At 45.4% G+C, this 21212-nt stretch overlaps 2 protein-coding genes across 3 annotated transcripts in view; one reads left to right on the top strand and one right to left on the bottom strand.

Moving 5' to 3' along the window:
- DNAAF1 (dynein axonemal assembly factor 1) overlaps positions 1-5131 on the bottom strand; it is a 24797-nt gene extending 19666 nt beyond the window's left edge. Inside the window, exons 1-4 of the mRNA XM_040253996.1 lie at positions 4905-5131; positions 2669-2804; positions 2112-2203; positions 45-266 (exon numbers count right to left, since the gene is read on the bottom strand). Coding sequence (XP_040109930.1) covers positions 45-266; positions 2112-2203; positions 2669-2804; positions 4905-5028 — 574 coding nt within the window. The 5' untranslated portion in view covers positions 5029-5131. The remainder of the gene's footprint in view (positions 1-44; positions 267-2111; positions 2204-2668; positions 2805-4904) is intronic.
- A 104-nt stretch (positions 5132-5235) lies between these two features.
- Positions 5236-20271, top strand: HSDL1 (hydroxysteroid dehydrogenase like 1). 2 transcript variants are annotated; one of them, XM_040253998.1, is made up of 6 exons: positions 5258-5352; positions 9160-9214; positions 15106-15331; positions 15997-16442; positions 16653-16880; positions 17550-20271. In XM_040253998.1, exons 3-6 carry the CDS (start codon positions 15112-15114, stop codon positions 17646-17648), a joined length of 993 nt encoding a protein of 330 aa, XP_040109932.1. In that variant the 5' UTR covers positions 5258-5352; positions 9160-9214; positions 15106-15111; the 3' UTR covers positions 17649-20271. The 2 variants fall into 2 exon arrangements, with proteins under 2 accessions (XP_040109931.1, XP_040109932.1); XM_040253997.1 differs by lacking the exon at positions 9160-9214 and having other exon boundaries at positions 5236-5352.
- Positions 20272-21212: the final 941 nt, after the last annotated feature.

Here is a 21212-nt window from a genome sequence, read left to right on the forward strand (position 1 = left end):
CACACACCATCACCACCGCCGCCGAGGCGGCAGGTCTTTCTTACAGAGGTTTTCGATGGTCTTAATATAGTTGTTGCTGATGTTGAGAGCATCCAGTTTCTGCAGAGATTCCAGGTTCTCAATCTTACGGAGCAAGTTCACTTGTAAGAAGAGGCAGCGCAGTTCCGTCTGGGCCTCGAGGTTCTCAATTTTCTGGATGCCGTTGCACTCCAGCCAGAGGCAGCGCAGCCCCGTGTACTCTTCCAGGTTCTCGATGCGGTCAAAGCCTGGTGGGAAGGAAGGGGGTATTTGTTGGGCTCCCACACACACACAGAGGCACAGGTCTCACCCTCTTTTATGCCTACTCGCCTTGAAGAAGGAAATGGCAACCCAGTCCAGTATTCTTGCCTGGAGAATCCAATGGACAGAGGAGCCTGGTGGGCTAGGGTCCATGGGGTCACGAAGAATCAGACATGACTTATGCGACTCAGCACGCAGGCACACACGCCTAGCATCCACACATCCCTCCTCAGGCACACCACCGCCTCTTTGAGAATACCCCGTCCTGACCCTTGCCCTATGGCTCTCTGCAGGGAGCTGGTCGTGCTGAGCCATGTGGGGCCAACTTTCGGAACCCTGCAGAGCTTTGGCTGGCTCTACTGGAAAGAGGTAACTTTCTGTGAGAATTGCCAACCTGGTAGGGTGGAGCCTAACTTCCCTTCTCGCCTGGGAGTGGGTGGGAGTGAGGCAGGTGCCCTGCCTGAAATGAATGAGCACAAGGGAACGCAGGGCTTCAGACGGGGGAGAGGCAGCCTCGTGAAGACATGCGGTGAGAAAATCCAGCACTACCTGAAGCCAGTGCAAACTTCGGGTCTTGCTTTCTGGTATGGCTCAGTTTTATGAGCCACATTTAAGGAGAGGAAATCCAACATTTTTGTTTCCTTGAGTAACTCGTTATAGATTTGTACTTCACGGTTCATCTGCTGTTGCCAAATGCTTTGAAAGTCATTTGGTTGCCTGAAAAGTTTTAACCAGAAGTTTGTGGGTTTTTTTTTATTTAATATATTTTATTTGGCTGTGCTGGGTCCTAGTTGTGGCATGTTCAGGGATCTAGTTCCCTGACCAGGGATCGGACCCGGGTGCCCTGTGTTGAGAGTGCAGGATGTTAGCCACTGGACCACCAGGGAAGTCCCAAACCCAAAGTTTTGATGAAGAAAGGGCGAAAGCAATGGTGAGGAAGAACCACCTGACTAACTCCTTCCCAGGTCCCGACCCTCCGAAATAGTATCAAATAATAATTTCTTAAGTTGGTAGGCGTGGGGTTAATTTGCTAGGCAGCAGTAGATAATATAGGCACCTCTTGGTTGTCCTCTTCTTCCCACCTCTTAAATATGGGTCCCCTGGGGTCTGCCCTCCTGTGTCATCTCATCACTGCTACACCTAGACACTGAGTGGAGGATTTGGGAGGGGGCAAGGTGGATGTGAGGAGACCAGCTAGGGGTCCTTCCCCACCTTTAAAGGATATTGCGGCTGGAGCCCTCCATGAATCTCCCTGGCACAGTGTGAATCTCCTCATGGTGGCCGACCTGTCCCCCAAGACACCAAGAGCATCCTCAGCATATCCATCTTTGTATCTCCAGCACTGCACCCTGTGCCGGCCCATAGAAGGCTCTCAGTAAACATTTACTGAATAAAGGGCCATGTGGATGGCCCAGTGAAGCAGGTTGACCGTCCCAAATTTCAGCATCAACTGGGAGTTATTGCTCTGCTTTGTCACTGCGAGGAAGAGCCCTGTCTATGAACCTGAACTTAAGTTGACGTGTGACCATTGGACACCACCACAGTCCTTCACAATGTGTCCCTCCCAACTGCAGAGATTTACAAGTAGTTAGTGGTCTGGGAAACTATGAGGCCTTTAGCAAATACAAATAAAAGATGCCGTCCCCGGAGCTCATATAAACTCTAGTCATGTAAGACTCTTCCAAGAAATGTTATTGCTTTCCCATGCATCTCCACTAAACCTTGAAATTTCTGCTTAAATGTAAGAACTCTAGATGATCCCTGTGAGTAATTCTTTATACTGCTAGGGTCTTTCCATCTGACACAAGGTACCTCCTCCACCCGATCCTTACCTTTATAGTGTAAATATAGCGTATCATTCAGTGCTGGGGTAATGTAAAGCTTGTGCTGCTTGCAAAGCTTTTGCAGAAACTTTTTAGTCATTCTGTCGAATGAAAAACATGAACGAGAAATTGATTTCAGTTTGTCAGCTGTAAGATATATCCCGTAAATTCTTTGCCACATCCATTCTGTCTCCAAATTCCACAACCTTCTGTATGCCTGATGACACTGCTTGCTTGTTTATAGCTTTCAGGGCCTCATCCAATATTGTGACTTTCAGCATTCTTAAAAATTGCAGTGTATGTTCTCATGGAAATACCTTTGTGTCATCAAGAACTCCTAATGTGTGCCTCTCTCCAGGTTTGGCATTAAAGTTTAATAGATTGCAGTTAGTTATGCCACAGAGGCATAACTAACTAACCATCCTGACTCTGTTACTAATCCTCAGACAAGGGGCTGTCTAGTTAATCTTCATGAGCCCCAATTTCCTTATCTGGACAAAGGGGTGATCATAACATCATAACATGTGTAAAAGTGTACGGGGAGTGGTGGCAGCACACCCACGTACCTGGCGCCACAATCTTCCTTGTCGGCTGTTTGGTGTGCTAAGCGACCATCTGACCAGCTGTCACCACTCTGCTTCTGCTCACTGAGGCAGGAAGTGTTCGAAGGACCCACACATGTTTCCTTAGGATCATTCATTTCTGTAAGATAAGAGATTTGTTCTGTAGAGAGCAAGACGTATAAAAAAAATTTCCCTCTACTTCAACTTGATGAGTAATTGTCTGCCTTTAGTGTAGAATCAGTACTATTTAAATGTATCACAATTTTTAAAGCATTGTTAAGGATTATGAGAATTTCACTTCTAGGCAGATCTTTGAGAAAACCTCTTGTACAGATGGACAAGCGGATTTGTGCAAACATACTCACTTCTGCATTATCTGTAATAGCTGAAACCAGTTAATAATACAAATGTCCATTCACAGGGACGGGTTACGTAAAGCAATGGGTCATTATTCTGCCTTGCAATGGAATGCACAGATAGGGAAAGAGAGGGACAGATATGACTGAAAGAACCCACACAAAATTCTAGAGGGGAAAACAGAATGGGACTAGAAATAGTGGTGGGGTAGGGAGAAAACATCAAATATTTCTGAAATGTTCTCTTTATCTTTAGAAATATTTATTTGCGCTGGATCTTAGTTGTGGCATGTGAGATCTTCAATCTTCATTGAAGATCCCAGGTGGGATCTTTAGTTGTGCTATTGTGAGATCTAGTTTTCTGACCAGGGATTGAACCTGCTCCCTGTGTTGGGAGCGTGGAGCCAGTGGACCACCAGAAAAGTCCCCCAATGCATTTACTCTTCAGGGCTGTTTGCTGCTGCTCTCTAGGTGTCCCTACGGACTCTCTAGAGATTAAACATTCTGTGTGTGGGACTGTGTCTTACAGCTCCCCATTTCCCACTGCATACAATGCCCAGTGGCAAGAGGCACCAGATGATGGTTTAGGGTAATAAAGAATGTGTATGAGTGTGAAAGTCACTCAGTCGTGTCCGACTCTTTGCGACCCCATGCACTATACAGTCCATGGAATTCTCCAGGCCAGAATACTGGAGTGGGTAGCCTTTCTCTTCTCCAGGAGATCTTCCCAACCCAGGGATCGAACCCAGGTCTCCCGCATTGCAGGTAGATTCTTTACCAGTTGAGCTACAAGGGAAGCCCAATAAAGAATAGGTGCTCAATATATAAAATAATTGATTGGTTATATTAATACCAAAACTACCATTTATTACTGACCCACTGTACGCAAGTCACTCTAATTATAACTATCCCGGCTTGCAGAAGATGAGACTGCCCTAGAGAGAGGTTAAGCTCTGGGCAAACTGCCATAAGACTGGCAAGTTGCAGAGGGGTAGTGTGAACCCAGAGTAACTTGCTCCAAACATATGTGTGTCCATGGCACAACATGGCTTCCTTATAGCAACTCATACAGGGCTTGCCTGGACAGTCATTGCTTACAACTGTTGGCTGGGTTCAAAGAATGAAACACAAATCAAGCAGTTTCTTTATCAGTCCCTAAAAGGTTTCCCTTATGATTGAAGCCAAGCAACAGGAGAGGCTATCTTCTAAGCCTATTCAGGAAAACTTTGGTGAGGAGTCACCCGGTGATCCCAGAAACACAGCTCGTCATTCATTCTGTCCTCCACAGATCAGGCACTGGACTGGACATTACCAGTTCATTTGGGGTGTCTGCCCTGACATAGCTTGCCATCCAGAGGGAGAGAGAGCCTTTGATCTTATGTGGTGAAGGCAATGAAGGGATACTTTCAAAAGTTGGGCTGTGAGGGGAATGGTTTCTTGGGTGAGGGCTTGGGCTCTTGGTGTCAGACTGTCCAAGCATAAGTCTGTTCTACCATTGACTGGCTGAGGGTAATCTGGAGCAAGTTCTTTAACTTCTTTAAGTTCCAGGTAAATTATCTGTGTGACCTGGCAAGAGGAGAGCCTACCGCAGAGGGCTGGCCTATGGTTGGAATGTGGTGAGTGCAGGGTACACAACCTTCAGTAAGTGTGGGCCGCTGCTGTTATTAGTTTTTGGCCGCGTCTTGTGGCATGCAGGATCTTAGTTCCCCGATCAGGGATGGAGACCCATGCCACCAGCAGTGGAAGCTTGGAGTCTTAACCACTGGACAGCCAGGGAAGATCCTGTTATTATTATTACGGTTACTGCTGGCTGTGAAGACCAGGTATGTGGTGCTGAGCACAGCCCGTCGCCCCCCTCGCCTCCCTGGGGCGGTGGTCGGCACCTTTCTTGCGGCCACCTTCGCCTGCGTTCCCGTGGTCACCAGCCGACTCCTCCACACCAGGCTCCTGCGCGCAATCTTGCTCCGCTACCCCGTCCATCACAGGCTCTGAGGCCTCGGGGTGCATGTTTATTTCGGAAACACCGAACACCCCGTAGCAATGGGAGCAGGGTTCTGCGGGATCGCTATGGCCCCTAGCCCAGCAGGCCACCGGAGCTTGCTTCGTTGGCGGCCCAACGCTTCCCTGGTCTCCACGGCAACCGCTGCACACGCACACTCGGGCAGGCCTGAACGTCGGAACGCCGGGGGCGGGTCCAGCAACGGCCACGCCCCCGGCGCGTGCGCGGGTCACGTGGGGGCGCGGCCCGGGGAGCTGCTGCGGCGGCGGTGACGGGGGCGGCGGCCGCGCGTCTTTGGCGGGACCAGCTTCGAGGCCGCGCCGTCTCTGCAGGTACCGCGCCCCCCGCGCGCATCCCCGGGTCCCAGACCCTCCTAGGTTCTCTCGGCGCCCGGCGGAGCTTCGGCCCGGCTGCTCGCTCTGCGCCCCACCACGCCCCCCGGGACCAGTGCCCTCCTTGCCGAGACCCCCGGGACCCTCGGGCCCTGTCGTCCCTCCCTTCCCTGGGACTCCCGCCCCCAGCACCCCTCCTTCCTGGCCTGTCCACCCGGAGCGCCTCTTCCCTAACTCCATCCGGGCGTTGCACCCCATGAGGAGTCCGTCTTCTGGGCCCGCCCCTCCCCCGGGACCCGGCCTACCTGGGGCCCCACCCACCCCGAGCGCGGGCCCATCTCTTTCCCGGACGTGACCTAGGTGCTGCCCACGAGGCTCTGAAAGGCACCCATTTGTGCTTCTTTATTCTCGTTTCCAAAGGGACTCGGTCTGAGTGGGGTTTGTTGTCTTCGTCTTTGTTCTGAATGAGAAGTAATTCAGAATAAGGGCGCTCTTGGAGAAAGGGCCCCATTAGCTCTCCAGCGGCCGTGGTTTGTTGGGCCCTGCCGGGTGCTGGAGGGGAAGGGTTATGGGGACCAGGGAGGCTGTCGCTGTTCCGAAGGAACGTGCAGCCCGGCGAAGCCCAACCCAGCGGCCCGCTTGGTGATGTCAGCAGGATGCCCGCCTGGGGGTCTCGGAGTGGGGTTCGCCAGGCAGGCCTCTGGACTTTAACAGACCTTGATCTGAATTCCCACCGCCCACTTCTTAGCTGCAGAGTCCTGCTTGTGCCACTTTACTTCGGTAAGCCTCAGTTTCCATGTCTGTAAACTGGGCATGATTACAGCTCTGCCTGGAAGGGTTGATGAGAGAAGTGCCATGATAGGAAGAAAGCACTTAGTGGAGTCTTTTGCAGAAAGCCAGATTTTAACTCTGAGCGCTGCAAATAGACAATAACTAACATTATTGAACATTAAATTACAGTGGCTGATAGCCAAGGTTTATTGAGCGCTGATGTTCTCAGGCTTTGAGTGCTTCATATGTATGATCTGATTTAATTTTCATTATAATCTTAGGAAGGAAATATTAGCCCTATGTTTGCAGGTGATATAAGGAAAGCTCCGTGAAGTAATGAAGTAACTTCACCCAAGACACATAGCTCTTACATGGGGAGCCTGGGTTCAAATCCAGGATGTCTGTGTCTGTTTTCTGAGTCCGTGGTTGTGATCACTACAGTAATATTCCACAAACATAGATAGAGCTCAACAAATTGTGTTTTTAAAGCAGATTTTTTTTGAAATAAAAGTCACATAACAATTCACCATTTTAGCCATTTAAACGTGCGCTGTTCATAGTAGCATGTTCACTGTCCACAACCATCACCACTGTTTAATTCCAGAACATTCCCATCATTCCCCAAGGAAATCCCACCCCATTGGCAGTCACTCCCTATTTCCCACTACTCCGGTCTTGTGGCAGCCCTCCTCTCCTTTCTGTCTCTGGATTTGCCTTTTCTGGACATTTCCCGTACATGGAGTCATATAATGAGTGGCCTTTTGTGTCTGGCTGCTTTGGCTCAGCATACTCTTCTCGAGAGTTGTCCATATCATGTATCCATACTTTGTTCTTTTCATTGCTGAATAATATTCATCATGTGGAGAGACCACATTTGTTTGTGCATTCATCTGTTGTTGGACGCTTGGGTTGTTTCCACTTTTTAGCCATACTGGTTTTTGTGTAAACCAAGTCTTCAGTTATCTTGGGTCTGTACCCAGGAGTGGATGCTGTTATAGTTTTAATTCCCATTGCACAAGTGGAGACCTAAAACTGAAGGGTATTGGATCTTAGACAAGAACACCCATGTTTTGACTCTCTCCATGTAGTTTATGTTAGCGGTATACTGAAACTTGGCACAGGGAGGTAAGGAAACTCCAAAAAGACATGATACACCAATAACAGCTTCATCAAAGCGCTGATGCAAAGTTGGAGAAGCTTCTCAAGTTATTTCTACCTGAGTGAAATTTGAGCTTTGAACACAAGGCATTATTTGCTTCTATTTGTTAAATAAATACTGTGTACCTAGCACCATGCTAGGGTCTGGGGAGGAACAGTAGAGATGGATGCGACCCCAGCCTCACACCATCACAAGGCCACAGGTGGATTAAAGACTTGAGTCTGAAAAGCAGAATTGTAAAAAAAAAAAAAAAAAAAACTGGAAAATAATATGGAAAAATATCTTTCTGACCTGGGGCTAAGATGGGATATCTGAAATGAGACGTAACAAGCATAACCCATGCAGGAAAAAGATTGATAAATTGGACTATGTTGATGTTGATACTAAGACATTCATTTCATCAAAAGCAGTTATATAAAGAGACAAAGCATACAGAGGACTAGTATCTAGAATGTAGAAAGAATACTTAGAACTCTGAAAGAAAGAAAAGACAACACAATAGAAAGAAGGTCACAAGGGGACTCCCCTGGTGGTGCAGTGGTTAAGACTCTGCATGTCCAGTACAGGGGGCTTGGGTTTGATCCAGCATGCTGTGTGGCTCAGCCAAAATTAAGAAATACAATTTTTAAAAATTAAATTTTTAAAAAAGTTGATTTGAAAAGAAGTAAGATCAAAAGCTAGAAACAGTCATTTCATAGATAAGAAAACACAAACAGCACATAAACATCAGAAGGGAGTGCCAGCCTTATTAACAGTCAGGAAATGCCAGTGCAGACGATGGTGAGGTCCCATTTCACAGCCAGCCTTTGGCAGGAGGTGAACTGTTGGATGTTGCCAGCCATTGAGAGGAGGCAGCATGAGCTCACACTTGCTGCTGGTGGGCGTGTAAAGTGGCTCAGCCGCTTTGGCAGCATCTGGTTGAACACATGGATGCCCTGTGGCCCAGCAGTTCGATTCTTGGGCCTGTCCCTTTGAGAAACTCTTGTGTATGCACAAGAACGTTGACAGCAGCGCTGTTCATAGTTGTAAAGTCAAAACCAACAAGAACAACCCATCAGCAGTAGACTGGACATGCGAATTGTGTCTGTGCCATGAGACAGTGCAGCAGTGAGAGTTTATGGTCTGCGGCTGTGGAGGTGTGCCTGGGTCTGGAAAACCGCCCTGAGTGAGAGGCACGAGTCACCGAAGGATACATGGGCTTGATTCCTTATGTAAGGGGCAAAACCAGACAAAACAGAGTACTGTTATTTCAGAATCTGTGGTAGGGTGGTATACAACTATTTACCAAAGAAAGAAGAGAGCAAGGGAATGATTACATCAGAACCTGGGAGACTGATTACCCCAAGGGTGGCGGAAGGGGATGTGACCAGGGAGGAGGCATTGGGCCTTCTGAGACTCTGATTTGATTTGTGGAGTCCTGTGGCCCCGTGAGTGTTTTTTATTCTTTGAGCTGTGCATACTAGACAACTTTGGTGTACATTTTTCCAATTTTCTTAAGTTGTTGTTTAGTCACTCAGTCGTGTCCGACTCTGCAACTCCATGGACTGCAGCACGCCAGGCTTCCCTGTCCTTCACCGTCTCCTGGAGTTTGCTCAGTCTTATGCCCATTGAGTCGGTGAAGCCATCCAACCATCTCAACCTCTGTCGTCCCCTTCTCCTCCTGCCCTCAGTCTTTCCCAGCGTCAGGGTCTTTGCCAGTGAGTTGGCTCTTTGCCTCAGGTGGCCAAAGTATTGGAGCTTCAGCATCAATGCCTGTTTGGAATTCATGGCACATGAATTTTTACTTTAACTTTTAAAACCTTTGGTCTAATTTTTTTGTTACGTTTTCCCAGCTGAGCTGTGAGGGAAAGGCATTCGCTGTTTGTTTTTGCTTGCAGCTTGTCCTGAAGAGAAGGCAGAGCAGCTCCTGGAGGCCCAGAGCTGGCAGAGGAGGTAAGAGGAGACTGCAGGTGGAGAATGACTGGGGAGAATGACTTGGGCAGAAAGACTGAGGACTTAGCCATAGTCAGGCATCTTTTCTGGACTTTTTCCGTCTCACATTCTTGAGAAAAATGGTGTTCAAAGAGGGGTCGAAGTTCCCTTTACACAGCTTCCCCTTGAGGTGAGGTCATTCCCCAAGGCACACGTGACCTCCTTTTAGCTGGAATCTTATTACAGACACGCCTGCCGTGCATTTTTCCCCACAAGTATTTCTTTGGCTCCAATCTATTAGACCTTGATATGTGGCGTCCAGTGTTTTACTAAAAACTTTGTTGTAACATCTTAGACATATACCCACCTGTTATTTTGAAGAATAGATTTAATGTTCCAAGTATCTAGTGTTTGTTTGTTTTTTGCTTATGGTTATGTTATTTCTAACTTTATTACATTTTGTTCAAAAAGTACTGTGCATACAAGTATCATGTTTTGCATTTACTTTCCTCATGGCCTATTCTTTAAGTGTGACAGATGGCACGTGTCCACTATAAAAGTGTTATTTCAGGAACTCCCACCTTAGGATGTTGGACTCGGAGTCTCAGTTTTTATGTTCTTCATTGTAAGGAGCTTGTGTTTTTGGTCACTTCTCTGGGAATCTTGAATCAGCTCTGTCCCGGGAAGCAGCCAGTGTGACTGTGAGGGGCCTTTCCAGCCAGCACCTGCCCCCAGGATGTGGCTCTGTACTGCTAAGGTGTGGCAGGGGACCGTCGGGGAGGTGACCTGTCACTGCCTCATCACTAGCATCTGGAAGCTTTGAGAGGCGCTCGTGCATAGCATGCAAAGAGGGGACGCCTTTGAGGTGGAGGACTGTGACCCTGAGGCTTTCCCTGGTGGCTCAGTGGTAAAGAATCTGCCTGCCAGTGTGGCAGTGGCGGGTTCGATCCCTGGGTTGGGAAGATCCCCTGGAAGAGGGAATGACAACCCACTCCAGTATGCTTGCCTGGGAAATCCCATGGACAGAGGAGCCTGGTGGGCTGCAGTCCATAGGGTCACAAAGTGTTGGACACAACTGAGTGACTAAGCACAGCACAGGACAGTGGGGCATTTAGGAATCCTACTGCCTGTTTCTTCAGTTTTTTATCATATTTCTTTCGTATGTTTTGTTCGTTTGTAATTTGGCCTACACATTCATATGCATACTCAACACACACACACGTATTTACATTCAGTAGTTTTTTGTTACTTCATGCGCCTGTTAACCAATGTGGTGTCATTCTTACAGAGTGTTCCATTCCAGAGGTTAATTTGTTTTCTTCACTCTGCAGACCTTGGTTGAGCTCAAATTGCATTGCGGTGGAGTGGGAGGGAATTCACTTGTTCTTCCTTAAGCTTATGCCAATTTTTGCTGCTACTGTCAGGGATTTTTTTCTTAGTTTTAGAAAAAACTTTAGTTTTTTTCTATACAGATTTCTATGAGAGGGGCCACTTCAGAAATATTATGTAAATTTTGGTTTTGGCTTAAATCTATTTTCTCTTACATAATATTAATAAATGCTATATACCCTCATGCTTGTGCATATCTGAGCTCCCTGTAGTTTAACTGTGGTCTGTTCTGATCTTTTTGAAATGTGGTCCACTGGAGAAGGGAATGGCAAACCACTTCAGTGTTCTTGCCTTGAGAACCCCATGAACAGTATGAAAAGGCAAAATCATAGGATACTGAAAGAGGAACTCCCCAGGTCAGTAGGTGCCCAGTATGCTACTGGAGATCAGTGGAGAAATAACTCCAGAAAGAATGAAGGGATGGAGCCAAAGCAAAAACAATACCCAGCTGTGGATGTGACTGGTGATAGAAGCAAGGTCCGATGCTATAAAGAGCAATATTGCATAGGAACCTGGATGTCAGGTCCATGAATCAAGGTAAACTGGAAGTGGTCAAACAAGAGATGGCAAGAGTGAATGTCGACATTCTGGGAATCAGCGAACTAAAATGGACTGGAATGGGTGAATTTAACTCAGATGACCATTATATCTACTACTGCAGGCAAGAATCCCTCAGAAGAAATGGAGTAGCCATCATGGTCAACAAAAGAGTCCGAAATGCAATACTTGGATGCAATCTCAAAAACGACAGAATGATCTCTGTTCGTCTCCAAGGCAAACCATTCAATATCACGGTAATCCAAGTCTATGCCCCAACCAGTAATGCTGAAGAAGCTGAAGTTGAACGGTTCTATGAAGACCTACAAGACATTTTAGAACTAACACCCCCCAGAAATGTCCTTTTCATTACAGGGGACTGGAATGCAAAAGTAGGAAGTTAAGAAACACCTGGAGTAACAGGCAAATTTGGCCTTGGAATGCAGAATGAAGCAGGGCAAAGACTAATAGAGTTTTGCCAAGAAAATGCACTGGTCATAGCAAACACCCTCTTCCAGCACCACAAGAGAAGACTCTACACATGGACATCACCAGATGGTCAACACCGAAATCAGATTGACTATATTCTTTGCAGCCAAAGATGGAGAAGCTCTATACAGTCAACAAAAACAAGACCAGGAGCTGACTGTGGCTCAGAACATGAACTCCTTATTACCAAATTCAGACTTAAATTGAAGAAAGTAGGGAAAACCACTAGACCATTCAGGTATGACCTAAATCAAATCCCTTATGATTATACAGTGGAAGTGAGAAATAGATTCAAGGGCCTAGATCTGATAGAGTGCCTGATGAACTATGGAATGAGGTTCATGACATTGTACAGGAGACAGAGCTCAAGACCATCCCCATGGAAAAGAAATGCAAAAAAGCAAAATGGCTGTCTGAGGAGGCCTTACAAATAGCTGTGAAAAGAAGAGAGGTGAAAAGGAAAGGAGAAAAGAAAAGATATAAGCATCTGAATGCAGAGTTCCAAAGAATAGCAAGAAGAGATAAGAAAGCCTTCCTCAGTGATCAATGCAAAGAAATAGAGGGAAACAACAGAATGGGAAAGACTAGAGATCTCTTCAAGAAAATTAGAGATACCAAGGGAACATTTCATGCAAAGATGGGCTCGATAAAGGACAGAAATGGTCTGGACCTAACAGAAGCAGAAGATATTAAGAAGAGGTGGCAAGAATACACAGAAGAACTGTACAAAAAATATCTTCACTACCTGGATAATCACGATGGTGTGATCACTCATCTAGAGCCAGACATCCTGGAATGTGAAGTCAAGTGGGCCTTAGGAAGCATCACTACTAACAAAGCTAGTGGAGGTGATGGAATTCCAGTTGAGCTGTTTCAAATCCTGAAAGATGATGCTGTGAAAGTGCTGCACTCAATATGCCAGCAAATTTGGAAGACTCAGCAGTGGCCACAGGACTGGACAAGGTCAGTTTTCATTCCAATTCCAAAGAAAGGCAATGCCAAAGAATGTTCAAACTACTGCATTGCACTCATCTCACATGCTAGTAAAGTAATGCTCAAAATTCTCCAAGCCAGGCTTCAGCAATACGTAAACTGTGAACTCCCTGATGTTCAAGCTGGTTTTAGAAAAGGCAGAGGAACCAGAGATCAAATTGCCAACATCCTCTGGATCATGGAAAAAGCAAGAGAGTTCCAGAAAAACATCTATTTCTGCTTTATAGACTATGCCAAAGCCTTTGACTGTGTGGATCACAATAAACTGTGGAAAATTCTGAGAGAGATGGGAATACCAGACCATCTGACCTGCCTCTTGAGAAACCTATGCAAGTCAGGAAGCAACAGTTAGAACTGGACATGGAATGACAGACTGGTACCAAATAGGAGAAGGAGTACATCAAGGCTGTATATTGTCATCCTGCTTATTTAACTTATATGCAGAGTACATCATGAGAAACGCTGGACTGGAAGAAACACAAGCTGGAATCAAGATTGCCGGGAGAAATATCAATAACCTCAGATATGCAGATGACACCACCCTTATGGCAGAAAGTGAAGAGGAACTAAAAGGCCTCTTGATGAAAGTCAAAGAGGAGAGCAAAAATGTTGGCTTAAAGCTCAACATTCAGAAAATGAAGATCATGGCATCCGGTCCCATCACTTCATGGGAAATAGATGGGGAAACAGTGGAAACAGTATCAGACTTTATTTTTTGGGGCTCCAAAATCACTGCAGATGGTGACTCCTTGGAAGAAAAGTTATGACCAGCCTAGATAGCATATTCAAAAGCAGAGACATTACTTTGCCGACTACGGTCCATCTAGTCAAGGCTATGGTTTTTCCAGTGGTCATGTATGGATGTGAGAGTTGGACTGTGAAGAAGGCTGAGCGCCGAAGAATTGATGCTTTTGAACTGTGGTGTTGGAGAAGACTCTTGAGAGTCCGTTGGACTGCAAGGAGATCCAACCAGTCCATTCTGAAGGAGATCAGCCCTGGGATTTCTTTGGAAGGAATGATGGTAAAGCTGAAACTCCAGGACTTTGGCCACCTCATGCCAAGAGTTGACTCATTGGAAAAGACTCTGATGCTGGGAGGGATTGGGGGCAGGAGGAAAAGGGGACGACCAAGGATGAGATGTTTGGATGGCATCACGGACTCGATGGACGTGAGTCAGAGTGAACTCCGGGGGATGGTGATGGACAGGGAGGCCTGGCGTGCTGCGATTCATGGGGTCGCAAAGAGTCGGACACGACTGAGCAACTGAACTGAACTGAACTGACCCTCAATGAGAGCACGTGGTGGGCTCAGGCCTTGGTGACTCCCCTGGTCTGGTCTAGAAGGAAGTTTATCAGCCTTGGTTGTGCCCAGCCTTTCTCTGCCTCTCTGATTGCAGGTGCACACACATACACACCAGTTCATATGGCATTTTAAGTTGTTCCGTTAGATGTCAGTCTCTCCTGCTAGGCAGTCGTTTGCTTCATCTTTGAAACTTTAGCGTCCATCCCAGTACGTGGCACGTAAAGATGCTTGCTGTGGATACTGCAAGAGTCATATTGGGCTTTTCTCTCCCCAAACACAAGGGTCCAGGCAAGGATGGCGGTGTGCCAGTGAGGCCAGCCAGATGAAGCGTGCTCAGCCACTGTCACTTCAGAAAACCATGTCTTCAGGTTAGGGGAGTATCTCTTTTTAAAACATACATTTATGAACATTATTTATATATAATACAATTTACGTTAAAGAGCATTAGAGCATAGTTTTGTCTCAAAGTGAGTTGTAAGGTCTTTGAGGCCGAAGTGTTAGTCGCTCAGTCCCGTCTGACTCTCTGAGACCCTGTGGACTGTAGCCCACCAGGCTCCTCTATCCGGGATTTTCCAGGCAAGCACACTGGAGTGGGTAGCCATTCTCTTGTTCAGGGGATCTTTCTTATCCAAGGATTGAACCCTGGTCTCCTGAATTGCAGGCAGTTTCTGTACTGTCTGAGTGACCAGGAAGCCCCCTTTGAGGCCAAGGCTGTGTCCTAACAGTGCCTCTATTTTTCATACTTTGTCTTTACCGGGATAGTAGGTCCTCTGTGCTTGCCGGTTTTGCATAAATAAATTCAGTAAAAGAAGGAAACGTTACTCTGAGCTGTTACGTGGATTAAAAAGTCTGTGCCTGTCACTAAGCTGGGCTGGGAACTCCTTAGGGCTCAGAGCATATTGTGTTTATTGTCGTATCCATAACATTGAGCTCAGTGCCTGGATTTTAGTAGGAATTTGGTAACTCTTGATAATCATGTTGACTAATCTTCTTGGATGGAAAGAACTTTGTAAGCTGCAGATGTTAAGTAATGATATCATAAATTGACTGGATGCACGGGCTACATGCATTTGAACAGTTACTGTTATTTGAATGCAAAATTGTTAAGCCCTGATGTCTCAAACGTCCTTCTTCACTCAAACTGTGTGTGTTCCTTTCAGTTACTAAGCAAAGACCACCTCTCTCGCTTCCTGCCCCTGCAGGCCGCCATGGCTGCCGTGGACAGCTTCTACCTCTTGTACAGGGAAATCGCCAGGTCCTGCAACTGCTACATGGAAGCCCTCGCCTTGGTTGGAGCCTGGTACACGGCCAGAAAAAGCATCACTGTCGTCTGTGATTTCTACAGCCTCATCAGGTTGCATTTCATCCCGCGCCTGGTGAGCAGAGCCGACCTGATCAAGCAGTATGGAAGATGGGCGGTCGTGAGTGGTAAGAGATGAGATTTCAGTTCTTGCCTGATTTAAAAATGAAGTCATCTTTCCCATTTGATCTGTGTTTTAAGTTGGATGCTTCGTTCAGGGACTTACTGAATTTAATCATGTTTTCATGGGATAAAGAAATAAAACTTCCTCTGTTATGATTATGTGCACCTTTCTCACCGCTCATCTTGGTGTGTCTGTGTATTTGTTCTTCTGTCTTCTCTTGTTCCCCATCCAGCCTTGCCTTCCTGCTGCTTGCTTTTCCTTCTTGCTCTCGGTTTTGAAAGTGTCCTTACAAACTGGTACCACTTTCAGAAATGCTTTTCTTCTTTTAAATTTCATTTTCATTTACCATTGTCTCCTAGGACAGTACCTCCTGACACTCACAGAGACCAGATGAGGCTTTGAGAACAGTCTCCCACTGTGTCTCACAGTCACTTTGGCAAACATAAAGCAGCGCTTCCTCTACCTGTCAGAGTGTCTGGACGAGCATTTGATTAGCTTGTGTCGTTTGTATTACGGTTTCCACCTTGTGCTTGACTGACTACTCACAGAAGTGAGCTTATTTCTAGTGTGAATCCGTCTCTGATTAAACCCAGACCCGGGGTATTTAAAGTCCATTTTAAGGGTCACACCATGCAATGAGTTTGCTCCCTTTGCTGGCTTGTCCTGTAGGTGCCACGGACGGGATTGGAAGGGCCTATGCAGAGGAGCTGGCCAGCCGTGGGCTCAACATCGTCCTGATCAGCCGGAACCAAGAGAAGCTGCAGATGGTCGCTAAAGACATAGCTGACACCTACAAAGTGGAGACTGACATCATAGTGGCGGACTTCAGCAGCGGCCGTGAGATTTACGACATGATCCGGGAAGCCTTGCAGGACAGAGACATTGGCATCCTGGTGAACAACGTGGGTGTGTTCTACCCCTATCCGCAGTACTTCACGCAGGTCTCTGAAGACACGCTCTGGGACATCGTCAACGTGAACATCGCTGCGGCCAGCCTCATGGTCCACATCGTGCTGCCAGGGATGGTGGAGAGGAAGAAGGGTGCCATCGTCACCATCTCCTCCGGCTCCTGCTGCAAACCCACCCCCCAGCTGGCGGCATTCTCAGCGTCTAAGGTAAGCCACTCCCAGGTGGAAAGTGAAGTCGTCATGTAGGAAAACATTTATCACAGTGGTTTGGTCTAGTTTGTTGAGTTCTGTGTCAGCAGCTAATGTTTGCTTGTGCTGTATTTTTTCCCCAAAATGACCATAAGTCTTTTTTTCCTCTCTTGATTTCTTTTGAGTTCCCAAGAAAATCAGTCTTCCCTCTCCTGTTTTATTTAACAGGCTTATTTAGACCACTTCAGCAGAGCATTGCAGTATGAATATGCTTCCAAAGGAATCTTTGTACAGAGTTTAATCCCATTCTACGTGGCTACCAACGTGGCCACCCCTGGCAGCTTTCTGCACAAGTGCCCGTGGTTGGTGCCTTCCCCAAAAGTGTACGCACATCATGCTGTTTCTACCCTCGGCATTTCAAAAAGGACCACAGGATACTGGTCCCATTCCATCCAGGTAACCAGCCGTGTGTGCTCAGCTCTCGTAATTAAGGTTAAGGCATCCTAAACCTTTCCAAATGATAGATACATGGGAATCTGATTGAAACCTGATGCTGGAAGATGAGGATCGTAAATTCTGATTCTCATATCTCAGTGGTTCCAGTTCAGTCACTGAATTCTCTTCTGTGGGATTTATTATGTTAAGAACATTCGAAAGTTCCAGCTGCATGACATCTAGAAGAGGAAATTCACTGTTTTAATGTCAGTAGAGAAAGCTCCACCCTGCCCCTCAAACCCCAGTTCTCTCTCACAGTACTGACCATGGATGCATTTTGCTCTTTGACCTGCCTTTTATTCCTGGGATGATTTGGAATTCTGACCTACATGATCTGCTATTCATATCACACTGAGTAAAGATGGAATCGTATCACTGCATGTAGGTCTGTCCTGCCTACTTAGAGGAATGGGTGAGTGGGTGGTGATCCCATTTCTGTTCCCCAGAGAGTCTAGCATAGGGTCTTGTGCAAAAGCAGGTACTCAATGCAGCATCACCTAAGGTTTTTTTCCTCTTTTGTATTTAAGGTGATTGGTGATGTTTGTTGGCTTAAATCATTGCTGATCTGTGCAATTTGTTGTCGATGGCTTTGGATTCTAACCTTGTAATCCTTTTCTCTTTCATCTTTAGTTTCTTTTCGCACAGTATATGCCTGAATGGCTCTGGGTGTGGGGAGCAAATATTCTCAACCGTTCTTTGCGTAAGGAGGCCTTATCCTGCAAGGCGTGAAGCCAGATGATGTTGGAAAGTTTGACCAGCTCGTGGGAGCCTGCAGTATTCTACATTTGGAGGGATACATGGAATTTATCTTCTGCATTTTTTTTTCCACGACCTATTATTTAGCATACTCTTGACTCATCCTTTGCAAAACAACCAACCTTTTAAGAGTGCTGTGGGAAAGCCTTCAGGGCCGCACAGAAGGCACAGAGTGAATACCGACTATGGCACGAGAACTGACAGAGGAAACCTAAAATGTGATGTGTGCTTTTGTTTTTTAAACTTTTCAGAAGTTATGTGATTTATGTTGTTCTAGGAGCTCCAGTAATATGATACTGAAATATGATATAACTTGTCAGCTCTTACAGTCTCACATGTTTCTTAAGGGAAATTATTTATGTCAGTAGATGAATTATAGCATTGGTTTTCAAATGTCCATCAGGAAAGACTATTGAAAAGTGTTATTTTCTAGGTAAGATTGCTGGTATGATTAGTGGAAACCTGTATTATACTGTGTAGCTTTAGTCGTTTGGCTCTCTGTATATGAAATGCTGCTCTTCAACTGATAATTAGAGAACCATGTGTGTACATATGTTGTGTACATCCAGGCAACTTTATTTATTGGTAGTTTACTTTAAAAAAGATTTCTCGTCAAGATGTCTTAATGTGGCACCGAAAGGGGTATTAAAATTCTACATTATTATTTTTCATACTAAACAAGGCCACCTAATTTTGTGCTGTAGGTTTGCCAGACATAATATCACCTAACAATGTTCTGTTTTTTTTTTAATCTACTAAGGAATTCATTCATTCATAGATTTGGACATGTGATGACTGACCCTCAGTCATCTCTTGATTTATAGTTACTGTGGATAAGTAGTGACTTCTCAGCCTATGACCCATTTTATAACTGAAGTTTAGCCCTCTAGAACTTCTTATACCTGGTTGTGAAACATTTTTCTGTATAATATTATTCCACCCAGTAGCATTAATGACATAAATATCAAGTATTTATAGAATAATAGTTAAAATATGGACAAATTACGTGTGTGAAAAGACATACTGTATCTCTTGAAATCAGAAGCTCATTCTTGATTCATGTTACAAATTTGTATGTTATAGTGAACACTTTCATTGGTGTGAAGATAATTAATGCCCAATAACCACCACTATATGGGTTTGCACTGAAACCTACTGTGTAGTCTTTTTGGTTCAGGTCTTATGAAGCCAAACATTTTTGAGAACCACATACCTAGTGCTTTGACAATTGTACATCACTAGACAAATATGACAGTATGTGCACATTTGAGATCCAGAGTTTAATATTACAGCACTGATGCAGAAACCAGTTAATTGAAATCAGGACTTTTATGGAATCGCTTACTCCTGATATCCATTACGAGGAGGCCTGAGCATGCTTTTATTTTATGCCCACAGTTTTGCCAGTGACATTGCCTTAGTATTTCCAGACCTGACTTGGACTCAGGATCAGAGGTTAAATTCAGAAGCTCTTCCATCTACAGATCAGGTCTTCATCACACAAGAGGAAGAACTGCAGTGTGGAAAGTCACATTCCAGTGATTCTACATGGAAGTGACAACTTTGATGGCGTTAGCTGGAAGCCTTTGTCATATTTGGCGTTTCCCTACCTGACAGTTAATTGATGGTCATTAAGACTAGAGAAAACTTGACTTCATGCCACATTGACTTGAACTTTGACGTATAATAAGCAGCGATGTGATGTAAAAATACCATATTTATATTTAAGGTGATGTGTGGTACAGCAGTGTCTTATAGATTAGATGTTGGATCATTGTTACATAATGAGACTAAGTAAACCATGTCAGTGATGTTTTAAAATTCTCTTCTTGGCAGGACGTATGTAAATATACTGATCGGTGCAAAGTTCACAAAAGATGAAAACCAAGAATCTTCCTTAGGTTTCATCTTTCCCAGCGCTCATTTGAGAGTCATAATTGGACGACTGTAGCTGGGGTTTCTTATTAAGGATGTGGGAAATAAACCTTTGAAACAACCTTCGACCTGAAAATTTAACAATAAAAGCAGTTGCTTCTGCTTCCTTTAGAAGAGGTATTGGTCTGTATGTTTGGAAAGAGAGAAACATTCCCCCCCCCCCCATAGAAACAAATAGTTTAAAATTATAAAAAAATCTCTGAACACCTGTGACAGTAATTCATTAAAAGCTGATAAATCAGTCAGAAAATCGTGCATAGTCATATGTCTCACAAGTCTTGAAACTACAGAATTGATTTTTTGCTCTCATTCTCCTGACAGGTTGAGTAAGATAAAGGCCGATTTTTGTTCCTTGATGTGTGTGATATGGAGGTCACTGGTGGTTTTGCCATGATCCATTTTTCTTTGAGTGGTGGGGATGAAAGGTAGCAAGTTCAAGGAGCGGGAAGAAAAAGGGAGACAGTGAGTAGAGACAGCTCTTCTGAGGAATCTTGCTTTGTTTTGCTTTCACCTCACTTAAAATCTTGGCACACTTGGGTTAAATGGCATCTCGAGTCTTGACACTGTGTACATTCCGAAATCAGTCTGTCTGTCTGTGTGTCTGGACTGTTACTCTTTAAAATAGCATTCAGGTTAAATAAAGATTTACCTTCCAGTGGGATTACAAATGCTTTATTATACACATGAAGTGTTAGTTTAGGGAGTTACCAGACCTGGAGTGGTTGAAAACCGGTAGACCAGGATTCTGGGGTGCTCAGCCCCCCTTGGTAAATTTCCAGGCCACCTCCTGTCATGCCCCAGGCCCCCTGCAGTTTTTAGGGCTCTCAGGAGCTGCAAAGTTCTCCCTTTCAGTGTCACAGGACAAGGATGTTTGCGATTCACTCACCTACCTCTGTTCCTAACAGTGGGGCTTTGTATTCAATGGCATAGGGACTTAAAGGGTTGTTAAAAGAACCCTGATTAGAACAGCAGTTAATTTTAAGATCAAGTCCCTTATGTGGTGGTAGGAGGGGAGTGCTCTGGATTTACAAATGCAAGAGTCAGAAGTTCTCTGAAAGTTCCTAACACTGATGTGATCTCAGGAGGTGAGGAAGAACTGATCAGGTGTGGGTTGGTCGAGTACAACCACATTTATTGAACATGTGTGTCAAAGTCTGTATGTGTATGCTTCATTTAACCTTCATCCTTTGAGGGAGGTATTCATATCTCCTTTGGGTGAGGAAGGTGAGTTCCAGAGAGCCGAGGTACAACATGCCTAAGATCACAAAAAGCTAGTAGGTGATTCTATGTTTCTCCACTATATCAGTTTGGTTAAATATTGTTAAAAGGAATATGCAGTGCTGTGGTTTCTAATATTGGGGCATTATCCGGGTGCTGTGGAAAGGTCAAACAAGATACAAGCAGTTTTATCTCAGGACATTGGACGTCATTTGTCATCAGCATGACCTAAAACAGGCTTTCAGTCCCCCTTGCGTGCCAGCTCAGTCGTGTCCGACTGTTTTGCGACTCCATGAACTGTAGCCCTCAAGGCTCATCTGTCTATGGAATTTTCCTGGCAAGGTTGTCATTTCCTTTTCCAGGGGATCTTCCCTATCCAGGGAT

The sequence above is a fragment of the Oryx dammah genome, unplaced genomic scaffold, assembly GCF_014754425.2.
Source record: "Oryx dammah isolate SB20612 unplaced genomic scaffold, SCBI_Odam_1.1 HiC_scaffold_13, whole genome shotgun sequence".
Lineage (NCBI taxonomy): Eukaryota > Metazoa > Chordata > Mammalia > Artiodactyla > Bovidae > Oryx > Oryx dammah.

What these genes read in the sequence shown, in the direction of transcription:
- HSDL1 (XM_040253997.1), top strand. Translation starts at nt 15,112, where the DNA reads ATGGCTGCCGTGGACAGCTTCTACCTCTTGTACAGGGAAATCGCCAGG. An exon ending in AAGATGGGCGGTCGTGAGTG is followed by an intron (nt 15,332 to 15,996) that starts GTAAGAGATGAG and finishes CTTGTCCTGTAG; the next exon opens with GTGCCACGGACGGGATTGGA. An exon ending in CGGCATTCTCAGCGTCTAAG is followed by an intron (nt 16,443 to 16,652) that starts GTAAGCCACTCC and finishes TTTATTTAACAG; the next exon opens with GCTTATTTAGACCACTTCAG.